This window comes from Drosophila eugracilis, unplaced genomic scaffold (genome assembly GCF_018153835.1).
Source record: "Drosophila eugracilis isolate 14026-0451.02 unplaced genomic scaffold, ASM1815383v1 contig_616, whole genome shotgun sequence".
In the NCBI taxonomy this organism is placed as follows: Eukaryota; Metazoa; Arthropoda; class Insecta; order Diptera; family Drosophilidae; genus Drosophila; species Drosophila eugracilis.
Window position 1 is genome coordinate 121,067 of NW_024573499.1, and position 22,624 is coordinate 143,690.

General features: G+C 40.8%; 2 protein-coding genes across 3 annotated transcripts in view; one reads left to right on the forward strand and one right to left on the reverse strand.

Moving 5' to 3' along the window:
• Positions 1-10: 10 nt before the first annotated feature.
• On the reverse strand, positions 11-3,757 carry LOC108115975 (cullin-5). 2 transcript variants are annotated; one of them, XM_017227627.2, is made up of 7 exons: positions 3,650-3,757; positions 1,982-3,582; positions 1,802-1,922; positions 1,384-1,741; positions 1,144-1,322; positions 938-1,087; positions 11-875 (listed from the first exon to the last, which is right to left on the reverse strand). In XM_017227627.2, the coding sequence occupies exons 1-7, from the start codon at positions 3,656-3,658 to the stop codon at positions 738-740; spliced, it is 2,556 nt and encodes an 851-aa protein (XP_017083116.1). In that variant the 5' UTR covers positions 3,659-3,757; the 3' UTR covers positions 11-737. The 2 variants fall into 2 exon arrangements, with proteins under 2 accessions (XP_017083116.1, XP_017083117.1); XM_017227628.2 differs by lacking the exon at positions 3,650-3,757 and having other exon boundaries at positions 1,982-3,591.
• Positions 3,758-4,179: 422 nt separating this feature from the next.
• The window catches only part of LOC108115984 (nuclear receptor coactivator 6), a 42,761-nt gene continuing 24,316 nt past the window's right edge, over positions 4,180-22,624 (forward strand). Inside the window, exon 1 of the mRNA XM_017227643.2 lies at positions 4,180-5,514. Coding sequence (XP_017083132.2) covers positions 5,484-5,514 — 31 coding nt within the window. The 5' untranslated portion in view covers positions 4,180-5,483. The remainder of the gene's footprint in view (positions 5,515-22,624) is intronic.

A 22,624-nucleotide genomic window follows, 5' to 3' on the forward strand; every position in this document is an offset into this window, starting at 1 on the left:
AGCGATTCGCTTTCATTATGTGTAGAACCAAGTTTATTCATTAGCTTAAACTTAAAGTATTGCTATTTTAGTTGTAGTTTTACGATCGCGTGTGTGTGTGAGTGTTTGTGTGTGATTAGGCATTCCATGCTGGGAGTGACCGGAGGCGAAGAATTGGCTACCGCTCAACCTTCAGGAGGTTTCAATCCCTTTGTGGGTGTGTGAGTCTCACATAGAACATTGCAAAATACCCAAGAATCAACAGAGGACCAGGCAACGGAAACAAACAAGGGAAAACTACACACATAGAAAACAGCAGGTTGATTAGATTAACGCTATCGATCGATATTACTCGGGGGCAGGGTGTGGGCATGAGCGTGGAATTTCCAGGGTGCAAATACCGCACAAAACATAATACCTAGAGCTACGCCGGAGCAGCCAGTGGGCCAATATATAAAAATACAAACTTTCACAAATACGAATACAGATATGAATACAGAGCGTGGATTCGTGAAGCGGATGCAGATTGAGATGTGGGTCTTTTAAATGCTCTGAGGACGCAATGTCAGTAGCGAATCACGTTTCCATATAATACAATTATCCAATTCCACAGACAGAAATAGGGCGCGTGCTTTGAGCACGTCGGCGTTGAGATTAAAATCGCTGCAGCGATATTTTTGAGTAGCGTGTGAGGGAATGGAAATGGGAATGATTGCATAGACGGGACTGAGACTAGATCCGGAATTAGGAGCAGCTGCTTAGGCCACGTAGATGAACATGTTGATGTCATCGTCGTCTCGCCTCATGTACTTGTTCTCGATGAGCCACTCCAGCTGCTCCTTGATCATCTTCTTGGACGGCAGGAACATGTTCTTCAGTATATCAATGAGTTCACCCTGTGTAAAGAATTTTCCTTTAGTTTCTCTGGAATGGCCTTCTTAGAAATTTAATCACTAACCTGTAGCGCTGCGTTATTCATCCGCTTGCGCACTTTCATTATTTTGATAATGGCTTCTTGTGTGCGCAGGATACGCAACTGCACAATGGACTGATTGTCCTCTTGCTGCGAGCGTTCCGTGCTCAACTGCAAACGTCCTATTAGGTTAAGCTGTGGAAATAAAATCAGATTGCAGATCTCCCAAATGTTAATAATGATGTACTTACCTTCCCACGCCTCTGGGACTTGCCATTTTTGACAATGGCAAACTCTTGATTGATATAGAACATCGTGTTTTCGGCAAAGTCCTTGGGGGAACTGATAGCTGCCGGCTCCATGAGCAGGATCTGTTTTTTAATCTTGGGGAACGCCACAAGGGACCACAGAGTTCGTCTTAGCTCAGGATCTTTAAGGGAAACAAATTAGTGATATAAAAACCATAATCTGATTTATAAAATAACCCTTACCAGGCAATTCTGTGGCCAGGCGAAGATTCTCATATGAGATCTTGTCGTGTTGGCGCTGATTCCAGGCAAACAAAACGGCCATCTGGAAGGTGGTCACATCCAAATCGTAACGCCCAAAGTTATTCACAAAAGTAATAGTGCCGTTGCTCATGTGATGGTACCACTGCAGCTTACGACCGGAATGCTTTTTTTTGTAGAACTCCTCCACATCGGGAATATAGTCCTCCAGCTCGATGGGCAGTGATACTGATACACGCTCTGAGCAGCGGGCCCAAGCTCCCGCGTTGAGTATTTTAATGTTGATAGCATCGTGCCGACTTATTGAAGTGCGGAACTGAGTATTCAGATCTTCACTGACCTGAAAATATAAGAGGGCTATGAGTAAACTAACAAAGAGAAGTCGCCTAAAAGATCTCACCTTAATGTCCTGGAACATGCGTGCCAGCCGATTTACATAGTCCGCGGGCATGCCTACCTCGCGTAGCCATTCGACAATGTCTTCTTCCTTTTCGCTGTCAGCACTGGTCCCCAGAATCAAGCTATAATTGTAAGGGAAAAATGAAGTTGTGGTTTATTTTACGTCAAGGAATAAACTTACCGCCTTGTTAAGTGAACCTTGTGATAGCGCATGAAAACGTCCTTGTTGTTGACATATTTCAGGACTAACAGGACATCGCGGAGGCGGGCGTCAATTTGCTCGCTGGTGAGACGTTTACTGAGCGGCGTCCGTCGCAGCAGCATGTCGCAATAGTTAGCCAACAGTTCCGGGCATTTGCTTTCCGGCGCCGTGTATTTCACACCTCGATTAGCGATACTCGTGGGCAGCTCCATCTTGAACACGCTGGTGTCGTTGACCACCGTCTTGAAGGCGATGTCGCGGGCAGTGAGGAAGCGGGGATCATCGTTGAAAGCATTGCGCACCAGATCGCTGAACTTGTTGAACAGCTCAAGCAGCCGCTCTACGTACTTCTCCGAATCCTGTGTGATCACCTCCGATGCAGACAGCATATCGGCTAGCCCGGCAGACATGATATGCCGTTGTAGGTCACCCATCATGGCCTCTACCCCTACGCCATGCAGCACACGATCCATCAGGCGGAACATGAGATTTAAGCGCTCCGTTTCATAATCCCTGATCAAAGCTGGACACTCGGCTATAATCGAGTTCAGATGATCCACTATAAGGACCTTCACCAACGTGTATGTGAGTATGCTAAAGCTACTGGGCTCCAAATACCGCTTGGCCCTCACCTCTTCTTCTCTCAACTTAGAGTCAGCGTATTTCATATAGGCCAGCACTCCGTTCTCCTGCTGCTGCTCTGCGGATTTCAGGCGATAGAATTCAGCAGTGGCCTTAAGGTATGCCATCTCAAAGTTATCCCTGTATATCTCAAGCTTGTCCTCGGCGTTCGAGGAGAGATTCACATAGCTCTCGCGTACACCCACCACCAGCTGGGCATCATAGGCATCGCCATTCCGTTCGGCATGTACAATCTTCATGGCCGACTCCTGCAGGCGGTGCTTAATGTCGTGGAAAATGTGTTTGTTCCACGAGTCCAGCATAAGTTTACGTACAGGACTGTCCTCCGTGGGATTTTTCTTGGAGGTAGATGTGCTGCTACTGGTGCTCCCGCTACCGGAAGCGGCTGCAGCTGCAGCTGCTGAGCTTGTGGAGGCAGATGTGGATGCGGCAGCAGCGGCGGAAGTAGAGGCCCCAGCGGCGGATGAGGTAGTGCCCCCTGACTTCCCAGCCCCGCCGCTACAAGAAGAGGCTGCTGCTGCCGCCGCGGCACTCGTACTTGCGCCCGAAGCAGAAACAGATGCGGACGAACTGCTACCACTGGACGATGGCTTCACCTGAGGCGACTGCTCTAGTTGGCGAAAGGGCAGCGGCAGGTAGTTGGACTGTGTGAAGAACTTGCGCCACTCCACGATATAGGTGGCCAGGAGGGCCTGTTCGCCTCGTTGGGCTTGCACTTGGCTTTGGGCCTGGACGATGAACTCGACGATGTCTTGCTGTAAACAGTCGTAGATCTTGGCCGCGCCCTTCTCGTCCCAGAGGCACACGAAGTGGACGCCGAAGAACAGGTCCTGCCATTCGCGTTGCGACACCGTATCCTGACGCAGAAGCTTCAAAACTATCCGCCTTTTGTCCGGCCAAACCTCTTCGAAGATATCCCTATCCCGTTTCCCGATTGCCTGTAGCATAGAAAGATATATATACATAAAGAACAATGTAAACGTTCTCCCAGATCAGGTCACTTACCCGTAGCATTTTGATCGTAGCAATCTCTTTGTTTTTGTTGCTGCGTCCGCTTCACTTCATTTATATTTATTTTTTGTAATTAGGCGATATATACATGTATCGATATAAGAAGAGTTGTCTATCGACCAGTGTTGTTCATGCTGAAGAAGAGGGGATGAGAAGAGGTTATTGAACATATAATCAAAAATTATTTATAAGACAAAAACCTTAAAAACACTACAGAAACTAAAGACTTTTTTATAAGTTTATAAATCATGTTTGATTTTGCAGTTTTGATATTTTGTAGCGGATGCCCAGCTAAACAGGCCTTTAAGACTTCGTAGCGGTCTATCGACCTATCGATTCCAAGCAGTCGATAAAAAAACCACGGGCAGCAAAAGTGCGGGAAATTTGCGGAATGCTTTAATAAACGAACAATTGGGGAACGTCTCCCAGCTTCGCGATCGTTAAATATAATAGATTATTCATAATAAAATATAATTTCATGTAAATGAATGGTTTCATAGAGTAACTGACTAGTATACCAATTTCGTTTTGGTTTTTTTCTTCTCTACCTCTTCGTGAGCGAGTGAGACGGAGGATGATTAAGCATCCATCTCGCTCTAGCGCACGTCCCGACCCAATGTCTGCGCCAGCGAATGTTTTTGTATTGTTTTAGGGTTGTCAAACTTTCGTGATTGTTCTGTCTCACATTTCAAAACATACCATATCAGTGCGTGATTTATAAAAGCATTTAGTTAAATTATGCAATGAGTACATGCCAAATTAAAATTGAAAACTTAAAGTTGAAATAAACAAACATGAATAAACACAAGCTCGGTTGTTGTGCGTCTGGTCCGTTGTTTATTTACCACCATAACATAGTGCTGTGCACTCTGGTGGCAACCCTATGCTTTCCAAAACAATCAATTTTTATTCCGAAACTGTTTTGATTGTTCAATAAAAATGTTTATTTCTAGAATATATTAAATTTATTTAAAATTTGATTTTAAATGAGCATTGTTAATACCAACAAAGCTAAAAAATAGACCCAGTGTGACCGCGCCTGCGCACAAAAAATGCCCTAAGTACCATCGATACTATCGTCTGAACATCGGTTTTTGTTCCAGCCTCAGCATTCACCATTTCCCGTTTTTTTCCCTTTGTTTGCGGCGGCGGCGCTCGGAAAAAGAATAAAATTTTAGAAAATCGCATAAAGTGCAATGTAAATAAACAAGGCTCGGATGAGCAGTTGTCGATCGAGTGCTTCGACTAGCCAGCAAAATGTGCGTAAAAAGCGAGAATCAGTGACGAAAACAACAACTACGTGCTGCTGCGTTCATTGACGTGACGCGCGAGCGTGAATGTGTGTATGTGCGTGTGTTTGTGTATGCTGGCTGCTACCGTGTGTGTGTGTGGTGTGTCAAAAAAGCGTTTTTAAAAACACTAGCCAGCTACAAACAAATCACTAAAGCACGTCACAAATTGCAGCAAAAGGCAGAAGTAGCAACACCTCAAATCAAAAAGGCCCCCAACAACAACATCATCTGTCGTGTTCTCAGAGAGTGAGGAAAAGGAAGAAAGAGAGAAAAAGAGAGGGGGGCAAAAAGAAAGTCAACAGTCGCGTGTGAAATGAAATTCGAAAAATGTCCGCGTGTGTGTGTGTTGAGTGTATAGAATTGAGTAAGAAGCAGCGCGGCAAAAGGAAATAGTCAAAAGCAATAGCAAAAAGGAACCATATATCAGCAACAACAACAAATTAACCAATGAAGCAATCAAATTTGGCATAATTTGTCTCTAAAACCCTCCTTAAAAAAGAACACCACACAACACAAGCAGCACAAATCTTTTGCCAATGAGTCGCAGACAGTCATTGGATCGACCAGGTGAGAAAATAATAATAAAAAAAACTATGATGAAAAGAAAAAATTATACTCGTAATCACGCCGACTTTTTTTTGTGAGAGGGGGAGAGCGAGAGCGAGAACGTGCAGCATCCGATTTTGATTTTGAAAATGCACTTTGCGCATGTTCTCTTCTCGCTGCTTCGCTCTCGCTGCTCTTTCGGGCTAAAAATAAACGCGCTCTCTCAAAACGCTGGCTGCGCAGCTGCTCCCAAACACTTGAACTTTGTAAACATCTCCAACAATCCAACAATTCGGCCATTGTACAGTGACAAAAACTATCACAATTAATATTTTTGAATATGAAAAGCAGAAAGACTAAATCACAAAATATGAATAAAAGAGCCAACTATTTTCATCGCTCTTCACTCGCTCGCAATTCTATTTTTAACACGAGTTTCATCACTCGAGCGGGGAAAAGAGAAAGTATCCATCACTGTCTTAAGCAGATGTAAATGTGGTTCATATAACCTTTTTGCTTATATTTCTGTGTGTGTGTTGCTGTGTCTGGGAAGAAAGCAGCCAAAAACCATAAAAACCAAAAATTCACCAACTTCGGTTTGTTTGTTTTTTTTTCGCCAGGGCAATAAATATTATGGCCGAATAATTACATAGTAAAAAGCAGACGCTTGAATATTAGGTTGTTAATTTCCTAAACTTATCAGGAATATTTTTGTCTTAACGAGGAATCTCTTAAACATATAAGCTCTTAAAATTTTTATAGTTTCGTTTTTCATTTACTATCTCGACGAAATTAATATGATCACTAACTTATTTATACATACACATCAAGAGGAAAGTTAAATACTTATTGTTTGACAGGTAGAATTATTAATTTATTTTCAAAAATTGCATACTATTTGTATTCTTTATAAACTATCTTTGTTTTTTGCAAGGTATTGGCGTCTCAAAGAAGAGATACCTGTACTTGCCAACCCTTAAGCTACAATTTTCACTGCAATGCTGCTGAAATAATAATGGGCTAAGGCTTTAGCTAGCTAGGTGCTTGGCGTTGAGGAATGCTGTCCACTTATCAACTGCAATTAGCGATGAATGTTGAATGCAAGTCGTGCATCGCTTAAAAACTCAGACTGTCCGGCCCCTCGCACACACGCACACTAGCAAACACCCTCCCACGCTGTGTTCCTTTAATTTATTTATAACATTCAATGTAAACTCTGCTCAAGCGCCAGCCAAACAGTAAAAACAATTTTCGACGCAAAGCAACTACGACGGCGTTTGCTTGAGTTTTTTATTATTTGCCACTTTGTAGGTCAGGGTTGTCGTGTGTAATGCAAAACGTGCCAGCAAACTGAATGAATAAGCGTGGCAATTCTATTGCAACTGCATTTACAACAATTGCAGGGTATTGCCACAAACTACACCAAAATAACAAAATCATAGAACTAAACCCTGCATTTTAGCCATGTTAATTTAATTGGTGTGTAGAATTTCGCGTGATTGGCATTTGTGGCTGATGATAACCGGTTTACGGCAGTTTAACTATATTGAATATGATCTATGATATTCGCTAATGACTTCCGTTTCTACTTTTACTAAATGTAACAAGCCTGCTAACCTAAATTATTAATACCTAATGAGATCAGCTTGTGTTTGTTATTTGTTGTCTTAAGAAGTTGTTGTTTGGAAATGATTTAAAAATAAACGTTTATCTACAGTATCTCAAATATTTTAATACATTTAAAGAGACAGCAAAGACAGTTTTCCTTACTATTACTTTTAACTAAAGTGCTCCCCGAATCGCTGCAATTTCCTAATCTAAACTGACCCTGTTTCCCCCAGTACTGAGAATGTTATCGATATTTACACTGTTTACATGCGATACGAGGGTTAGCGGAGTTATACAAAGACGTGTTGGTAATGTTTACACTGGAAATGTTTTCCATATACCGGCTGATTGATTGTTATTATTATTGGCCCGGAGGAAAAATCGCTGGGGAATTCGGATTTAAACTCGATTTAGAAAGCGAAGCCGAGGAATTTACCCTTGGAATCCATTTGGAGTAGGCGTTGCAGCCAATCTGATTCGATTTGTTGTTATTGCTTCGATTTTCGCGCTGTCTTCTTCGCGTTGACGCGTGACAAAGAGTCATTAGGCTCTGTTTGAGGTGAAATCGATTTTCTGGGCCATTAGGCGCCATTAGAATCGTCGCCTATTTAAATTTTCACAATGTTTAATTGTATTGCGGCGACAGTTTTGTCCAGCATTATTTATTAATCAATAAATAAACGAGACCTTATCAAGGTTATTGTTCAGATTGTATAGGAACATTTTTTTTATGACATTTCGTAATGTTGGCTTGTTTATGTGGGATTAACTAACTGATAAGCGCTAACTTGTTGCCTTCCATTCAAGTGTACATACAGTAGATGTTGGATAATTTACAAATGAATAGTTTTAGAATTCATAATATTGTAGATAGGTTAAATGCAAAGATGAATAAATGGGAAAATAAGTTACTACATCTTCTATTATAATCACTATTAGAAATGTTGAACCAGCGTAAAGTTCTGTTAATGACTCATCGGCATTGCATAGTATATATGCAAAGTCATTTATATATTTGTTAAAAAGTGCTAATGTTGGTGTTATATAGAGCTTTATTAGAACTTATTCCTCGTGCTCGCGGGGGTATTACACTCGTTATAAATTTTATTTTTGCTTATCAACAGAGAGTTGTGGGAGCGACGCACTACTCGTTTTCTCGTTTAGTTCTCTCTCCCGATAATGTTCCAGCAATTTCTCTCAACTGGTGAACTCGAGTTGTTATCAGTGCAATTGTTGCTTTGTTGCGCCTAATTGCTCTTGGCTTTTTCGCTTTTATGCAATGATTTACGAGTGCCAAAGCAGGGCCAAGAACAATGCTGGGGAATGAAAATTTGATTAGCATATAGCAGGAGGCAGGAGCAGGAGGCAGCAGGGTCCTTCCTTCGCGTAATGCCAAACATCGTCATCCTCGAGTCACATCATTAATCTTGGCACACAAAAGGGTCTCGACCGCTTTTTCTCCAAACAGTAAAAATCAGCAAAAAGCTGGCAAAAGTTGCCAAAGCAACGCATCGAGCTATTAACTCTCCCCTCTCGGTTGCTTCTCAGTACTTCTGTGCCACTCGCACTTTTGGTTTTTCCGCTTTTCCCTAATGAAATTGCTTTGATTTCTGGGAACGTTGGGAAAGTTTTCTCATCTTGCGTCGAGACTTGTGAAGCAAATTACACGAATCCTTGTGGTTTGCTTTCTTTTCTTTCTTTTTGTGGAGGTTGACACTTTCTTTGCAGGGTTAATAATGACGGTTGCCAAGTAAATTTATTTTTAACATAAGATTCTGGGTAATTTCCATGACACTGCGTTTATTATTTCTTCCTAAATTGACAACTATTTTGGTGTTTCTGTGTTTTTAGATTTCTAATTTATTTTAGTATACTAAATAATGTGGAAGAAATAAAATATTTTATTTAACATTTCATACTCATAATTGACTATAATTATTGCTCATTTTGAATTCTCTTTGTAAGCCGTGTTAGCACTTAAAAGACTTGAAAGCTATATAATAAAATTATAACGAAATTCATAACGAATTCTTGGGGTTGGCCATTTGGCGGTTGAGTTAAAAGTTGACACTTCTTTTTGGGGGTTAATCGCGCCGCTGGCTGCGATGTGTATCTATCTATTAAAAAATCGGGGCGAGTCGAAGTGGCCAAAAGACGATGTGGAAAACGACGACGACGACATTCGCGAGTGCGCTCTCAGGAAATTGTTTTTGGAGCACGTCGGAATTAGCGCCAATAACAATGGAAATGCGAATGCGAATTCGAGCGAGCTAGTCAGAAGATGAAGCCTCGTGGCAAAGTCAATTTCCCTTGGGAGAATGAAAAACTTACTCACTCACAGGCGCCGAACAGTAGGCAATAAAATGGAATAGCTTTTCTTTGGGAGAAGATTCCTTTTTTTTATGGTAGACTTATCAGAAAAATTAGTAAAACAAGATTGTTAATTAACTCAAATTTTTTAATAAAATAATAAAAATAAATATTTAATAACGATACATAAATGTAGGCACTACTATTTTATGACTTTATTTCGTTAACCAACACTTCTCTGGAAATTGCCGGCTTCATTTCGTTTATTGTTGTAGCACATTTGAAATATTTCCCCCAACTAATCGACCAATTTCCGATGCTGTCCATGTATCATCCCAGCCCGGAATTTCCACTGCCGGTTGCCAGTGCCAATGTCTGAACTGAATCCTGCCGAACTGAGCAGTTTGTGGGGGTCATTACGGTGGCCAGAAAGGGGGTCAGACGCAGGCTGGGCATAAATTATTTTGCCTCCCGAATGTCTAATATGGCGGCGACGGATATGCGGCTGCTATCCGCCAGTTAGACATGCACCGTACACTAATGGTTGTGTGTTTAAGGGCATTTGTCGGAATTATAATTAATTTTGTAAAATATGAACAAAATATTGAAATGTTTAAACTCCTTTGGATATTGTACAAAAAATATATAAAAAAATTAGTAAATAAAAAGTTTATATTAAGGTTATTCTTATCGAAGTTTCTTATCGGCAACGCCAACTTGAACTTTATTTTTGTGGAATCTCAAAGGAATTCGGTGACTAATCTTTATTTACCCAACAACGTGTATAATTCATTTGCATAATAGTTTCCAAAACTGTTCCCCTAACAACAGTAAAAGTGTGAAATTTAATCAAGTTTTAAGATTCTAATTTTCTAACCACCACCGTTGCATTGAGAGTGTGTCTGTGAGATCTCACTCCCCCTTTAATCGATTCGGTAACAATTGTTGTAGTCCGTGTTGCGTTGTTTTCATTAGGGGTTATTCCGGTTTGATCTGCAGCAGAGAACGGACAATGGAAATGGAGTGGAGCCGGCAAGGCAGAAGTCCTAAACCCAAACTCGAACTAAATCCCAATTCCAGACCAGAACATTCGTTGCTCACCTTCGTTCGCAGGACGAACACTCGAACACATACCGAACTCGCATTCAGAGGGTCCTTTTCCTCTCCGCGTGCGTTTCATCTGTCATTTATCCCGTTTGTTTCTCCGCTTGTTATTGCTGCTTTCTGTTTTTGGTTTGTTTTTTGGCTCTCTGGAGAGTCGAGAGTTTTTGATTTTCGACATGTCGCTGCTTCTTCAACCCTTTTTTTCAATGTATTTCGTACGTACATATGTTGGTGTGCTTATACATCTGTATTGTGTGCGTGTGGAAAGTTTTGCATTTTTATTATAGATAATTTGTGTACAGGTTTTTTGCGGCTGCCGCGCAAACTCCCAACTTTTGAACCTTCTGGTTGTGCTCCACACGTCCTTCTCTGTCTCCTTCTCCTCATTCTTCTTGTCCCCCTACAGCCACTGCCACTTCCGTTTCATCCTCATCCTTATAGTCGTCGTCCTGTCTGCACTCTGCATATGCTGGATGTTGTTTATTTCCATTCCCACCCCCTCCTTCTTCCCAATGTTGTTGTTGTTGTTTTTGTTTTTCTGAGTGTGTGTGTGTGGGGAGCCATAATTAATTTTCGACGTTTGCCTGTGAAGTCTGGCAACGTTGCAATCAACCGCACAAGTTCTCTATATTAGAGAAAAAGAGTAAGAAAAGGATAGTGATAGATGGATGGAGAGAATGAGAAAGAGAGGGCGCTCTGGGAATTGTGTATTTATTTGTTATTAATGGGGAATATCAGAAAATAATTGTGTTTGCAAAAACTCTACAAGTTCATCTTTGAAAGTTCATAATTAAGGCAACATGTGATAGGTGGCTTTAAAGACATACTATTATATAGATACGGATACTCAAACTCCAAGAACGTGAGAAACATAAAATATAAATTTGGCTTATATATAATGCCCAATATTATATACTCCACCAACATGGTATTATTTAAATTAGAATCATCAACATTATTAAATAAAGTACTGTAAATCACAATTACAATGTGTGAAATAGGATTATTTCGAATGAACGCCGCACATGCAAATGTATTCAAAAATGGCTTTTCAAAAGAACAACCCCCAAAGGTTTGCCAAACCTATGCCGCCAAACATAATCCGGTTGTCAAGTGAGATTAGCAGATTTTTAACCTCCCCATTCCCATGCATTTCCATGGAATTGTATTGAATTGAACACAAAATAACAGTTGCCATTACAGCCTTTTCCCTGTTTCGACTCCAAGTTATGTGCCGTTGTTATTGGCTCGACTTGTTTCCTGTTTGACAAACTTCGGGCAAATACACCAGTCCACACACACACACGTACACACACACTTGCCCAATAATACAACATGCATTTGCGATGCTCAGTCAAGTTGCATTATTAACAAAATTTTACCGCCTGACGAGCTACGCAAATCGAAATCGAGGCGAAAAAGGGGAAGCCTCCGGGCATCTTACTGCACTCCAGCGGATGCATTTTGCATGTCATCCACTTTCAACGAGGGATCGCTCATGTGTGCATTGTGCATTCTGCATTTCTGCATTGTACAATGCCACTTGACATTCGGATTCGCATTAGCAGAACGCAGGAGCGGGGAACTCCCCTGGTTAATGGGTTAATGGTCTTTGAATGTTCAAGTTGGGGGATGCCAGCTCATGCGTTTCCCAGCAAGAAGTGATGGGAGAAAACATTTAGTCTATTGTAAAGCATTTAAAAACTAAAGGTTTTTAAAGCAAATAATAATCACGACTATCTATCTCCCAATGCTTAAGTATTAACTGAATTAATACTGAAACTTTGATTAGAAAATTATGCAGTTAAAGTAGCCTTAAAATAATGAAACGCACTGTCTGCACGCACTTTTTAGTTATGTAGATATGCCCCAAGTACATATGTTTTAATGCATATTTGAGCATTATGTCGGCCGCCAGTTATTATAATAAAAACTGAATTCAAGTTTGCTTTTTGCCTTCCGCTACGCTTGGTTATTTTCATGCCCCTCGGCTGGGTTTTTGGTTCTGAATTCTGAATCGTTCTGCTTCTGAATCGAGTTTGGTTTATTCTCTCGAATGCCTCATTGTGAATTCAACGGATAAACATTTGCACAAGTGTCCGGATCGTTGAAGGCGGTTATGAACTTTTTCAGCCGCAAATTATTTGGGAGCGAAAGATGGCTGATAGGAAAGGTGGCCTTGTAGTGCGCTGGGAAAGAGTGGCCCTAATGCTGTATCTAATTTACATTTTATACTTTACAGACTTCTAATTAGTTATTTTAAAGAATCAGAATATATTAGGGATCCGAAATGTTTATTGTTATTAGTAATTTAAATTAAAATCATAATGATACCAAAAAATGTCAGAATGAAATTTATGTTAATTGCAATTTTAGACAAGCAAAAGTCTTTCTAGCAGTTTTTTAAATTTCATGACCACAAGTTGTGGTATAAATAAAATTTCCAAAAGTCAACAATCCTAAAATAATCCGATAATTTTTGCGATTTATTCCTGGTGTATCCATAGGAATATAGTTTTAGGGGCCAGCTAAGCGATTGAGTTACTAAATGCCGGTTAATTGCGATCGCGTGCTCAAGGAGAGAAAGGGTTAGTGTCCGAATTGCAACAAAATCGAAAGCGGCACGAACAGGGGGACGACTGGCAAGGAAGTTGACCCAGTTCCAAGTGGGGGGTTGAGATACAATGACCTTAATGTTGTTGGCCAGCAAAAGTGGAGCTTAACTTTGTGTGCAATGTTGAAGAAAACTTTGCATATTACGGGTTGGGAAATGAAAATGGAACGGGCTCTGGTCGTTGGGATGGGTGGCTTCTGGTTGGAGTGGCCTGACTTTGAAAGTGAATAGCTACCATAGCTCAAACCACTTTCCAGTGCACCCAAACACACCCGACCACCCGCTCTTTCCCAGGGGCATTTGCATTTGCCCAAGGGGTAAAGTCCTCATGCTGTTATAAATGATGATGATATGCATGAACGGTTGCTTTTCCGAGTTCCAGTTCCTTTCCTTTCCTTTTTTTTTTGTTCGAATTTTCTCCACTCGATTGTTCATTTCAAAAGAGCAACAGTTTGTTTCATAATCCAATTATTGTCAACTTGGTGTCACTTTTCATTGAGGAAATTGGAGATGTTCCACACCACTCCCTCTTGCAAAGAGTTGAGTCTTGTGGATACTTTTTGATGGGGTGCCGATTGTGTGACCACTCAAGCCTGAAACTGTTTTTACGAGCCACCTTTTTGAGGTCACAGGGTGCACCAACTTCTGTGGCTTTGTTATTCTTGAGTGTGAATATTGTTTGCTTGATCTATGGCTTACTTAATCCCAGCCCCTTTTTCCGCTCTGTCAAATGGGCCCGTAATCAATCAATTATCCTTAAAGGCTCTGCTAATTACCGGTGGATTATCCAAGCCAAAAATAGCTAAATAATAAAGATCTAGCAGCTGCAGCCGAGGCGTGTAATGGTCGATAATGATTGCTACGAGAGGGACAGAGGCAACTGAGTCCGAGAACTGGAAGACGAACAAAAGCATCTGCCGTCGTTCGCAGTTGTTGCTAGTTGCATGTAATCTAAACAATACCTCCCGGCCATATCGGCATCTCGCATTTCGCACAGCTAACTCCTCCTAATCCAAAGCAGTTCAATCAGGAACAATGAGCCAAACAAAGGAGCCACGAGCAAGGAGCGCGGAGAAGGAACAGAAACATGAACATGAAGACGGAGACGGAGATTGAGATGGGGATGGGTCGAAAACGAAACACGGGGCTTATTGACAGAGGGGCAAACATGGCATGTCCACCACACACAAACTGACCAACAGCTGTGGTCAAGATAGGAAGAGTTTAATTTTATAGATAAGTGAGAATTTACTTACACACTTTATGAATCAGAAGTTAAGCTTGATATATTAGAGGAATTAGAACTTAACTAAGTTGTCCAATTTCATGTTAAACCACCGAAATGATGTTATGTTTCTGGCAATTGATAAAACAAATCTAAAAATTCAGTGATTGAGGTTTGATTGACAATACCTGTTTGCTGAGTTTTTATACCCTTGGTATTCAGTGTATTTGAGGATTATAATGCATATCTTACTAATCCCAGGCTTGAGATCTATTCTCGTGAAGACAGCTGTATGCCTAGAAGGATAACACACGTCGCTTTGTTGCTTTGGCAGTACAGGTAGCATCCATATCCATCGTCTTTGTCCGTCTGTCTGCTGGGCAGCTGCAAAAAAAAAAAATTAAACTGCAGCTACAGAAATTGGCCAGCCACTTACTAACGCTCTCTGATGTTTTTCTCTCCAGTTCGAGTTCCTTTGAGCCGGGTTATTTTCAAGCATTTGTGCCAGGCAGCCAGGTAACCAACCTATTACCTGTTGTAAGAATGTATCTAACAAACGCATGCACACACATTTGCGCTCTCCATCAGTGAATTGATTCTGTTTTAGCCTTCCTTTCGTTCGTTGGTCTGCTCTTCACTTGCCAAAATTGAAGATGGATGGATGGCTGCACAGATGCATGGATTGGATGGAGGGAATCGAGTTCTATAGAATGCTTTCGATGGCCAGAGGAGTTGCTGATGCAGTGCGGAAAAGTTATAATTGCAAGATGTCTATATGGGCAGCCAGAGAAGATGGATTGAGTGGAGATTGCAGTGGCACTCCATGGGTGGTACAGCTACCAACTTTATTTGGCCACTCAACACAAATCAAAACAATTTTAATCATCAACAGTGGCTCACTAATTGGTTTAAAATGAAGATCAACTTGTTTAGTTCTGGCTTATAAGAAGTCAGTTTTACAGTTAAATATTATCTTAAAAATACAGATACCATAATGCCAAGTTTTTTTCGGTCACCTTTAAGTCATCTCTAATGATTTCCATCCAAAACTTGTGAGATCATAAATAAACAAGAACAATTAATCTGTATCTGTATCTCTTCCGGGAGCCTACCGAATGCGAATGTATCTGTGAGTGCGTACGTGTGATGAATTCTCCACTCGCTCTGCATATTGCGCTTTGCTTGGAAACGGAATTCCAAACTGAATTTCGCCAATTGCCAACAACAAAATGCACACGAGTGGGCATAAAAGAGAGCAAAAGAGCGAAGAGGCGCAAAAGAGGGAGCAAAGCTCATCCATTAGTTGTCGTCACACACAACCTGAGATATATTTCCATTGTTCTTGCTTCTTCCTCTTCTTCTTCTTCTGCTGCCTCCTCCTCTTGCTCTTCTTTATTCTATGTGTGCGTATATTTGTGTGTGTGTATCTGTCATTCGGCCGCTCATTGGGTTTGCATAGGTAAAGCGGGTGAGAGCGAGATAGACAGATAGAGCTGAGCCAGCGAGAGATTGACAGATAAACCTGCGATGAGGTGAGGTTATGTTTACTGGACCACCTTCGCAGGTTCGCTCAAACAAACACGCACACACATACACACATAGCAGCACACACATAGAGGCCATCTCTTCCTCTCTATTCCAGTCTTTCTGGAAGGCAATTGACCGATGTTGAAGCGCATCTAAAAAGGTAATTTGCTTCACTTTTGAGGATACTCTTCACTTCATTCGCTGTTAAAAGAACCTCATTTTTGCTTTTGTTCTGTGGTTTGGCTACCTGCTCTTTGTTGACCAGTGTTTGGGATTGATGGGCTAAATTATTTCACATTAATGTGGGAACAATACCCCAGGTGATAGGAAAACCCAAATAAAACAGAAGATTGATCGATAGGCTGGTGGATCATCTTGCAACTCGATGATTTTTACAAAACAAGTTCTTGATTTTTGAATGTCTATGTTAGAAAAAAATAGGAAATTATTTGTTAGAATTAAGCTTGATTTATACGTCATGGCAATCGAAAATAATAACCAGAAAATACTTAAATACCGATGACCTTTTGAACTGCATATACTTAAGATAAATGGGTGGCATGATGTTGATAATTTTTCCTCATTGTCTTATACAATCATAGTTAAAGCGGTCATATGCTAATTACCAGATATGCTAATTGTGTTTATTTCCCCGTGCTAAACCAATTTTTTTTGTTCTGTCATTCCAGGTAAATAACTCTCATAATTACGTGCCACAAAAAAGGTAGCTGGATATTTCTGGATATGGAAGTTGGTAACAAGCTTTCGGGCAGAATAGTAGAGCCCAGTTTCCTAATGATTTCTCAGCCAAATTATCTGTACCTCAAGTTTAACGACCTTTTGGGGTTACTTAACATTTAATTGGGGTAAAACGAGGGGCATACTTGCGGCCATAAACCCAAGTAATTATGGCAAGGAGATGGGATGGCGTCAAGTGAAGAAAGAGATTTCCAAATGATGTACAACCTGAACGTGACAGACTAATTGACGAAGAAGCGAGTATCCTTGGCCGAAAGTCCTTGATGTCTTGTTATTTATTTATGAAGCAATTTTTAAAGGACGAGAGCCGGCCAAATAAAATGGCTTCATAAAAACATGGCCAAGACGGGAGTAGTCGAGGAAGTGGATTAAAACTAATTTCCTACGTAATGCACATACTCCAGGAAGAGAGAGAGCTTGAGAAAGAGAGAGAGAGGGAGGCGGGATATAACTTGGGGACTTTGGCGGTCTGGCAGTCACTCAACTCAACTGAACTCGGCACAGTTCGGTTCAGCCATTTGGCCCCAGAGAACGACACAAAGCAATCAAAGCGCAACCAACTGGGCGAACCGACCAACTTCCATTCCCGCCTCTTTCGGCCAACCACTATACTGTCGGTCAACGGAGCAGAACCACCCGGTTGGACAGACCCACCAACAGACAGTCAAAAGAACAGCCAACCAGCCACAAATGGTCATAAAATGAATGTGTATACAGCTGTGGTCAATTTGATGGCTCTAAAGGTGTCACTCACAAATTTATGCCATTTGGAAAGCTACCAAATTTAATCGATTTCTTGTGTGCGTTCTTCAATAAGTTTAGGATTTTAAGTTATTGTTTAATTTCCTAATGTTATAATAGATTAGAAACTAGAGAAACACTCATAGAAGTGATTTTTTAAAAACCAATGCTATTGCTTTAGCCGCTAGTGTAAAACCAAAAGAAGGAGCAAAACAAGGCGAAAATTCAGGGGCTTGTAGAGGGGGTACGGAGAAGATTAAGGTAGAGGGGATTTGAGAAATTACTTTGGCTACAACGTTATAATGTTAGCTGTTTTTGATGTTTGTGCTGTTGTTGGCTTTCAGCTTTGACATTTGTGGGTTAAAAAAATAATTACCCTAATATATATAGGCTCAGAAAAACAAAACAGATGTGCACTGAAAAAGGAGTTTTTAAGTTTATTTTATAAATAAATTTTGAATTTCTTACTTTAATCATCTACTAAGCAGTGTTACAGATAATTACCAAATAAATATTAACTGAAACATTGATGATATTTTCGATATCCTCATAATTTCTTTGAGTGCCTGTAATAAAGCCAAAACGGTCCCCGGTTGCTACGCCTCGGTTTTTTATGGCTAATATAATTTGGCACTTTGATTGCTTCACGTTGAGGCGGTGCGAAATAAATGATTACTTGGCATGTCGTGGCAATGAACCCCAGACAATATAAATCCGAAACGTTATACTACAAGTTGAGTCGGTCAATTAGCACACAAACTCAATGGCCTAAACCAAACATTAGGCGTTAGCAACCCAATGTATATATAGCTGGTGCAAAATAAATCAGACTTAAATGCAAATCCGTTTTCGAATAAAAACTATTTTTTCATATTTCGTATATTTTATTTGCTTTCACCTCTTTATGGCACCATGCATGAATGAACCGATATCGAAATTTATTTTTGGCAAGCCCACGAAATATGCCAAATTTATAAATAATATAAAATCGTAAATTGTTTTTATTTCTGTTTCCCATTTGGCGTTCTTTTTCATTATTTTGCTGACTTTTAATAGGCCAACTACAACATTTTTCGGGCCTGTCAGCATTTCTCACTTCTGTTTTTCTGGTCTCTGCCACCCACTTGACCTGACCCATTGAGAGGGGGTTCGCAATTAATTGCTATCATCTGCCTACATTTTCCGACTATGTTTAGGTGTGCAAGTTTGATGTGCGAACTATTTTCAGGAGCTTCGCTAAGCGTTTTCTGACTATTTGATTGGGTTTTCTCTCCCTTATGAAAGGTAGGTTGATGAAAGTATATCTTTCAAAACATAGACAGAAGTAACAATGTTATTGGAAATATATTTATATTACCAAAGTAACTAAAACAAGTTTACAGCTTAAGCACTTAGAATAAGGCATAACTTGCCTATGGAACTTTGGAAAAACAAACGTTGCTTTATTCATGGCCAAGCAAAGTGCTTTTAAAGAGCTATTCACAAAAATCTTTTCAGCAAATCCTGCACTCCTTTCCTGTCTGTCAGCCACTCCGTTCCCCTGCTGATAATCGGATTAGATTTTCTGGTCCTAATTGGCACTCGACAAGGGCGGTAAACTGCCGCCATGGATGCCCCCTGTCTTTTTGATGTTTGGCCACAAATGCTGGACAATGGCCAACCAATTTCAGATACACACCTTTTTGTGTGTCTGTGTGTGTGCAAACAAATAATTAATTTAGTTTTGCATTTTGTTGACTCTTTTTTTTTGGCGACCCATTGTTTGCCATCAATTCTTACACTTGCCCGCAAAATATCCAAATATTATGCTAAAGCAAACACATTTTGTAAACAGCTGCGAGTGCAACTATTCGCCAGCCCCTCGCAGTTCGCCTTCTTCTCGCGTATTGCTTCTTGCTTCTTGGCAGTGTTTTTGTTAGTATTGGCACAGTTTCAACCGCGGCGCACCGACCACGCCCTAATTGCCTCGGATTCGTTGCGCGGCCTTTTGGCTTTTTGTGCCCCCAAATCGCCTGGGCGAAAGCAATTTTGTTCGCCAAGCTCCGAGTTGACCCACACACAAGAGGATAAATAAACAAAGTGCTTAGCCAAATTATGAATCTGTAGCGGCCGAGTTTACATTGATGCTTTTGACGGCAGGAAAGATAAATTAATGGGGAATATCAGATACAGGGTTCTTGAGCATTTGATTGCTTCAATTTGATCAATTATTTTTGGCTTATTAGATTTGGTTCTCTTCTGTAAATGTAACTAAGTAAAGGGAATTTTAAAATACCTATTTTTAAGGGTCTATCCTAGAACCTGTGTTAGAGGAGATTGATTTTATTTTTTGCTATTAATCGAAAGATATTTCTGAGAAATCTATATTCTCAAATGTAAAGCCTTTTATCATAAATGGGTTTCTAGGTCCATTAATTTTGAGAAATATGTTCGGCCTGCAATAAACTTTTATGTTTGCCTAATTTAAAATCCACCTACATCCCCTCTAGCCTTATAGGCATGTCTTATGCCAATTTAAATTGCAATCGCCTTGGGCAAGAGATAGATAATTGACAACTTTTGAGTTTTCTTCACTTTTCATTCGCTGTTTTTGCCGTTTTCATTTTTTCTTTATCTGTTGTTTGCAACACTTTGATTTTATCGTCTAGAATTTATTTTCATATCCTTTTTGGCTTTCATTTGTCGTCTCGACATTTCACATTTAATGTTTTCTTTGGAAGATAAGGCGAGATTTGCCGAGACTTTGCACGTTGGGTCATCTTGGCCAGTGTCCTTAGGCAGGATGTTTTAAGCAAGCGGATGGGTGGCTTGTTTGTTCATTTCTTGTTTGCCAAAAATGGTCGCAAGAATATCTTCAAATTGAGTAATAAATTTTCCAAAAACTGCATCTTACGAATCGTAGGGGATATCATAATCCTTTTAAGGTTCTTGTTGAAACTATTAAGAGTTTTAAGGTATAAAAGGTATAAAATTATATTATTGTAGATATTTTCAATACCTCTCAGTCAGGTCAACATATTATAATTAAAGTATCTTTTAACGAAAAAGGATAACTATATGGCACAGCGAACTCTGTGCGCCGCTCTGCATGAATCATCTGTAGCCTATAGGCCATGTTATATTTATGCAGGTGTGTTCGAGATATGCAACTGCATATTGCGGAGTATCTTTGTGCGTTTGTCATATTGCATTTTGCAATTACTCCTTGTCAGACCACAGATATGCACACACTAAATGAATGGACCGAGTGGAGGTCCTTTGGCAGCCTCCATTCGCCAGCTCATCCTTTGTGTCCACCTGCTGTGCTGTCTGCGGCTGTTGTGTTTGCCAGCGAGGAGAATTCAAATTATTTGCATTTATTTCGAGAGCACATTTAATTAATAACCAGCCAAAGCGATTATCCCCTACACTCGATGCCCTGGCATATGACACTCTCGCGGTGGCTCGAATTACTGTAACAAAATATATAACTCGGGGCACGCGACCCAATGGAACCCTTTTTTCTGTGCGGTTTGTTCGGGAAAATGGGTACGTAAACAAAACGTTTCTGTTGCCGAGCTGTGTGGGAAATCAGACAGACGGAAAAAACCAAGAAGGCTAAGAACTTGAAGCCGATTTCTTTATACCCTTTTCTTAATCACAAGTATAAACTGGTTTTAAAGGAGAATAACTATACAGTTATGATCTAAACTGATTCTTTAAGATAGGGTAGGCAAAGGGTGTAATGCGTGTGACTAGAGTTATACTACCCTACCCAGAAGGGTACAGAAAAAGGAGTGATTCAGTGAAGCGAGCATAATAGCTCCGGCCAAAATGAAATGACATCGGCTGAGGACGGCGACCACTTCAGTGTGACAATCTAATTACACGGCTCGATGTGCTCTAGGCATGGCTCTTCTATCCAACAACCATTAACGTCTGCACCCAAGAACCCCTTAACTCCCGTACCGGCTGCACCACCCCCTTTTGACCTTATGATCCGCCTTTGATGGCTAGCCGTGCATATTCGAAAACATCAATTGAGTGAATGATTGCTGAAAGGGCTGTCTGAAGCGTTACTTCCACTTCCTCCCCCTATAGGGTTTCCGATTGCTCTCCATTTTCTAATATTAAATGGATGGAGCCAGGCAGGCCGAAGAAGTGGCAAAAAATGGCTAACGTCGTCCTAACTGAAACACAGGCCGGCAAAAATTTCATTGTTCATTGTCGGGCGAAACACGTATTGGCCATAAAACGTACACGTCGCCGGCCAGGGCCAATGTGGCCAAAAGAATCGGCTAACGAAATCAAAATAAAATTGTCGGTTAAATTCCTTTTCTTTTTCTGAACCGAAACGAACATAATCGGGGGAGGCTGATGTGCGAATGGGGGTTATGGGTTGAAGTGCTGGCTTTCAAATGCTTTTTTGAAATGCACTCAAAGTCGTTCCAACAACAATTTTTGTTCTAACTTAAAGGAGGAATCGATAAAGCCCATTAGTCTAGAAAACTGCCATTAAATATGGAAAATCAATTATTTGAACATTATCGGTTAAAGTTATGATCAAATACTGTGTGTAAGGTAACACCATCAGGCTATAGATACTTTTTATCTACCTACATAAAATGGAGTATCCAAAGAGCTCAACCGGAATCCCGGAAATAAAAATGATTCTCCCTGAATGCTCTCCTGACATTTGCAATTGAATCCCAGATTGTATCGCCTTCAACCTTTTTTTTATGCACCCCAAAAGCCATTTTTTTTACATTTGTTTGCTGGAAAGCCATAAAAAGCTGGGAAACACGAATTCAATTGGCCGAATTACACGCTCCCCTAGGCGGATACTTGATCTCTTGGCAACAAAAGTATCTTGAGTTGATTATACCCATATTGACTGGCTATCTCGGGATTCAATTTGGGATTCTCCGTTCCTATTCGGGCAAATTGTGCGACAATAACAAATTAACGGCTATGTGTGGAACGGGACTCTGTGAGGAGGTAGAAGGTAGAAGAAGGGATCAATGGTCATGGGTATTACCGTTTGCCACTGGACCAGACCTGTTGTGTTCATGCAATTTAGACCTTTTTTTCTCTGCGCCTCGTATTGCGGTGACTGCCAAGAGTTGGCAGACAGTCAGCGTCAACAGTCAGCGGTCAGGTATTGCAAGAGGGGGATGGGTTCCCAAAAGGGGGTTACCCATTGCTCCGTGCTCTGAGCTGTGTGCTCCGTGCTCTGTGCTCCAGGAGGGGTGTTCCAGTTCGTT

Coding starts and splice junctions, on each gene's coding strand:
- LOC108115975 (XM_017227627.2), bottom strand. Junction 1,323..1,383: donor CCTGGCCACAGAATTGCCTG/GTAAGGGTTATT, acceptor TTTCCCTTAAAG/ATCCTGAGCTAAGACGAACT. Junction 1,088..1,143: donor AGTCCCAGAGGCGTGGGAAG/GTAAGTACATCA, acceptor TTATTTCCACAG/CTTAACCTAATAGGACGTTT.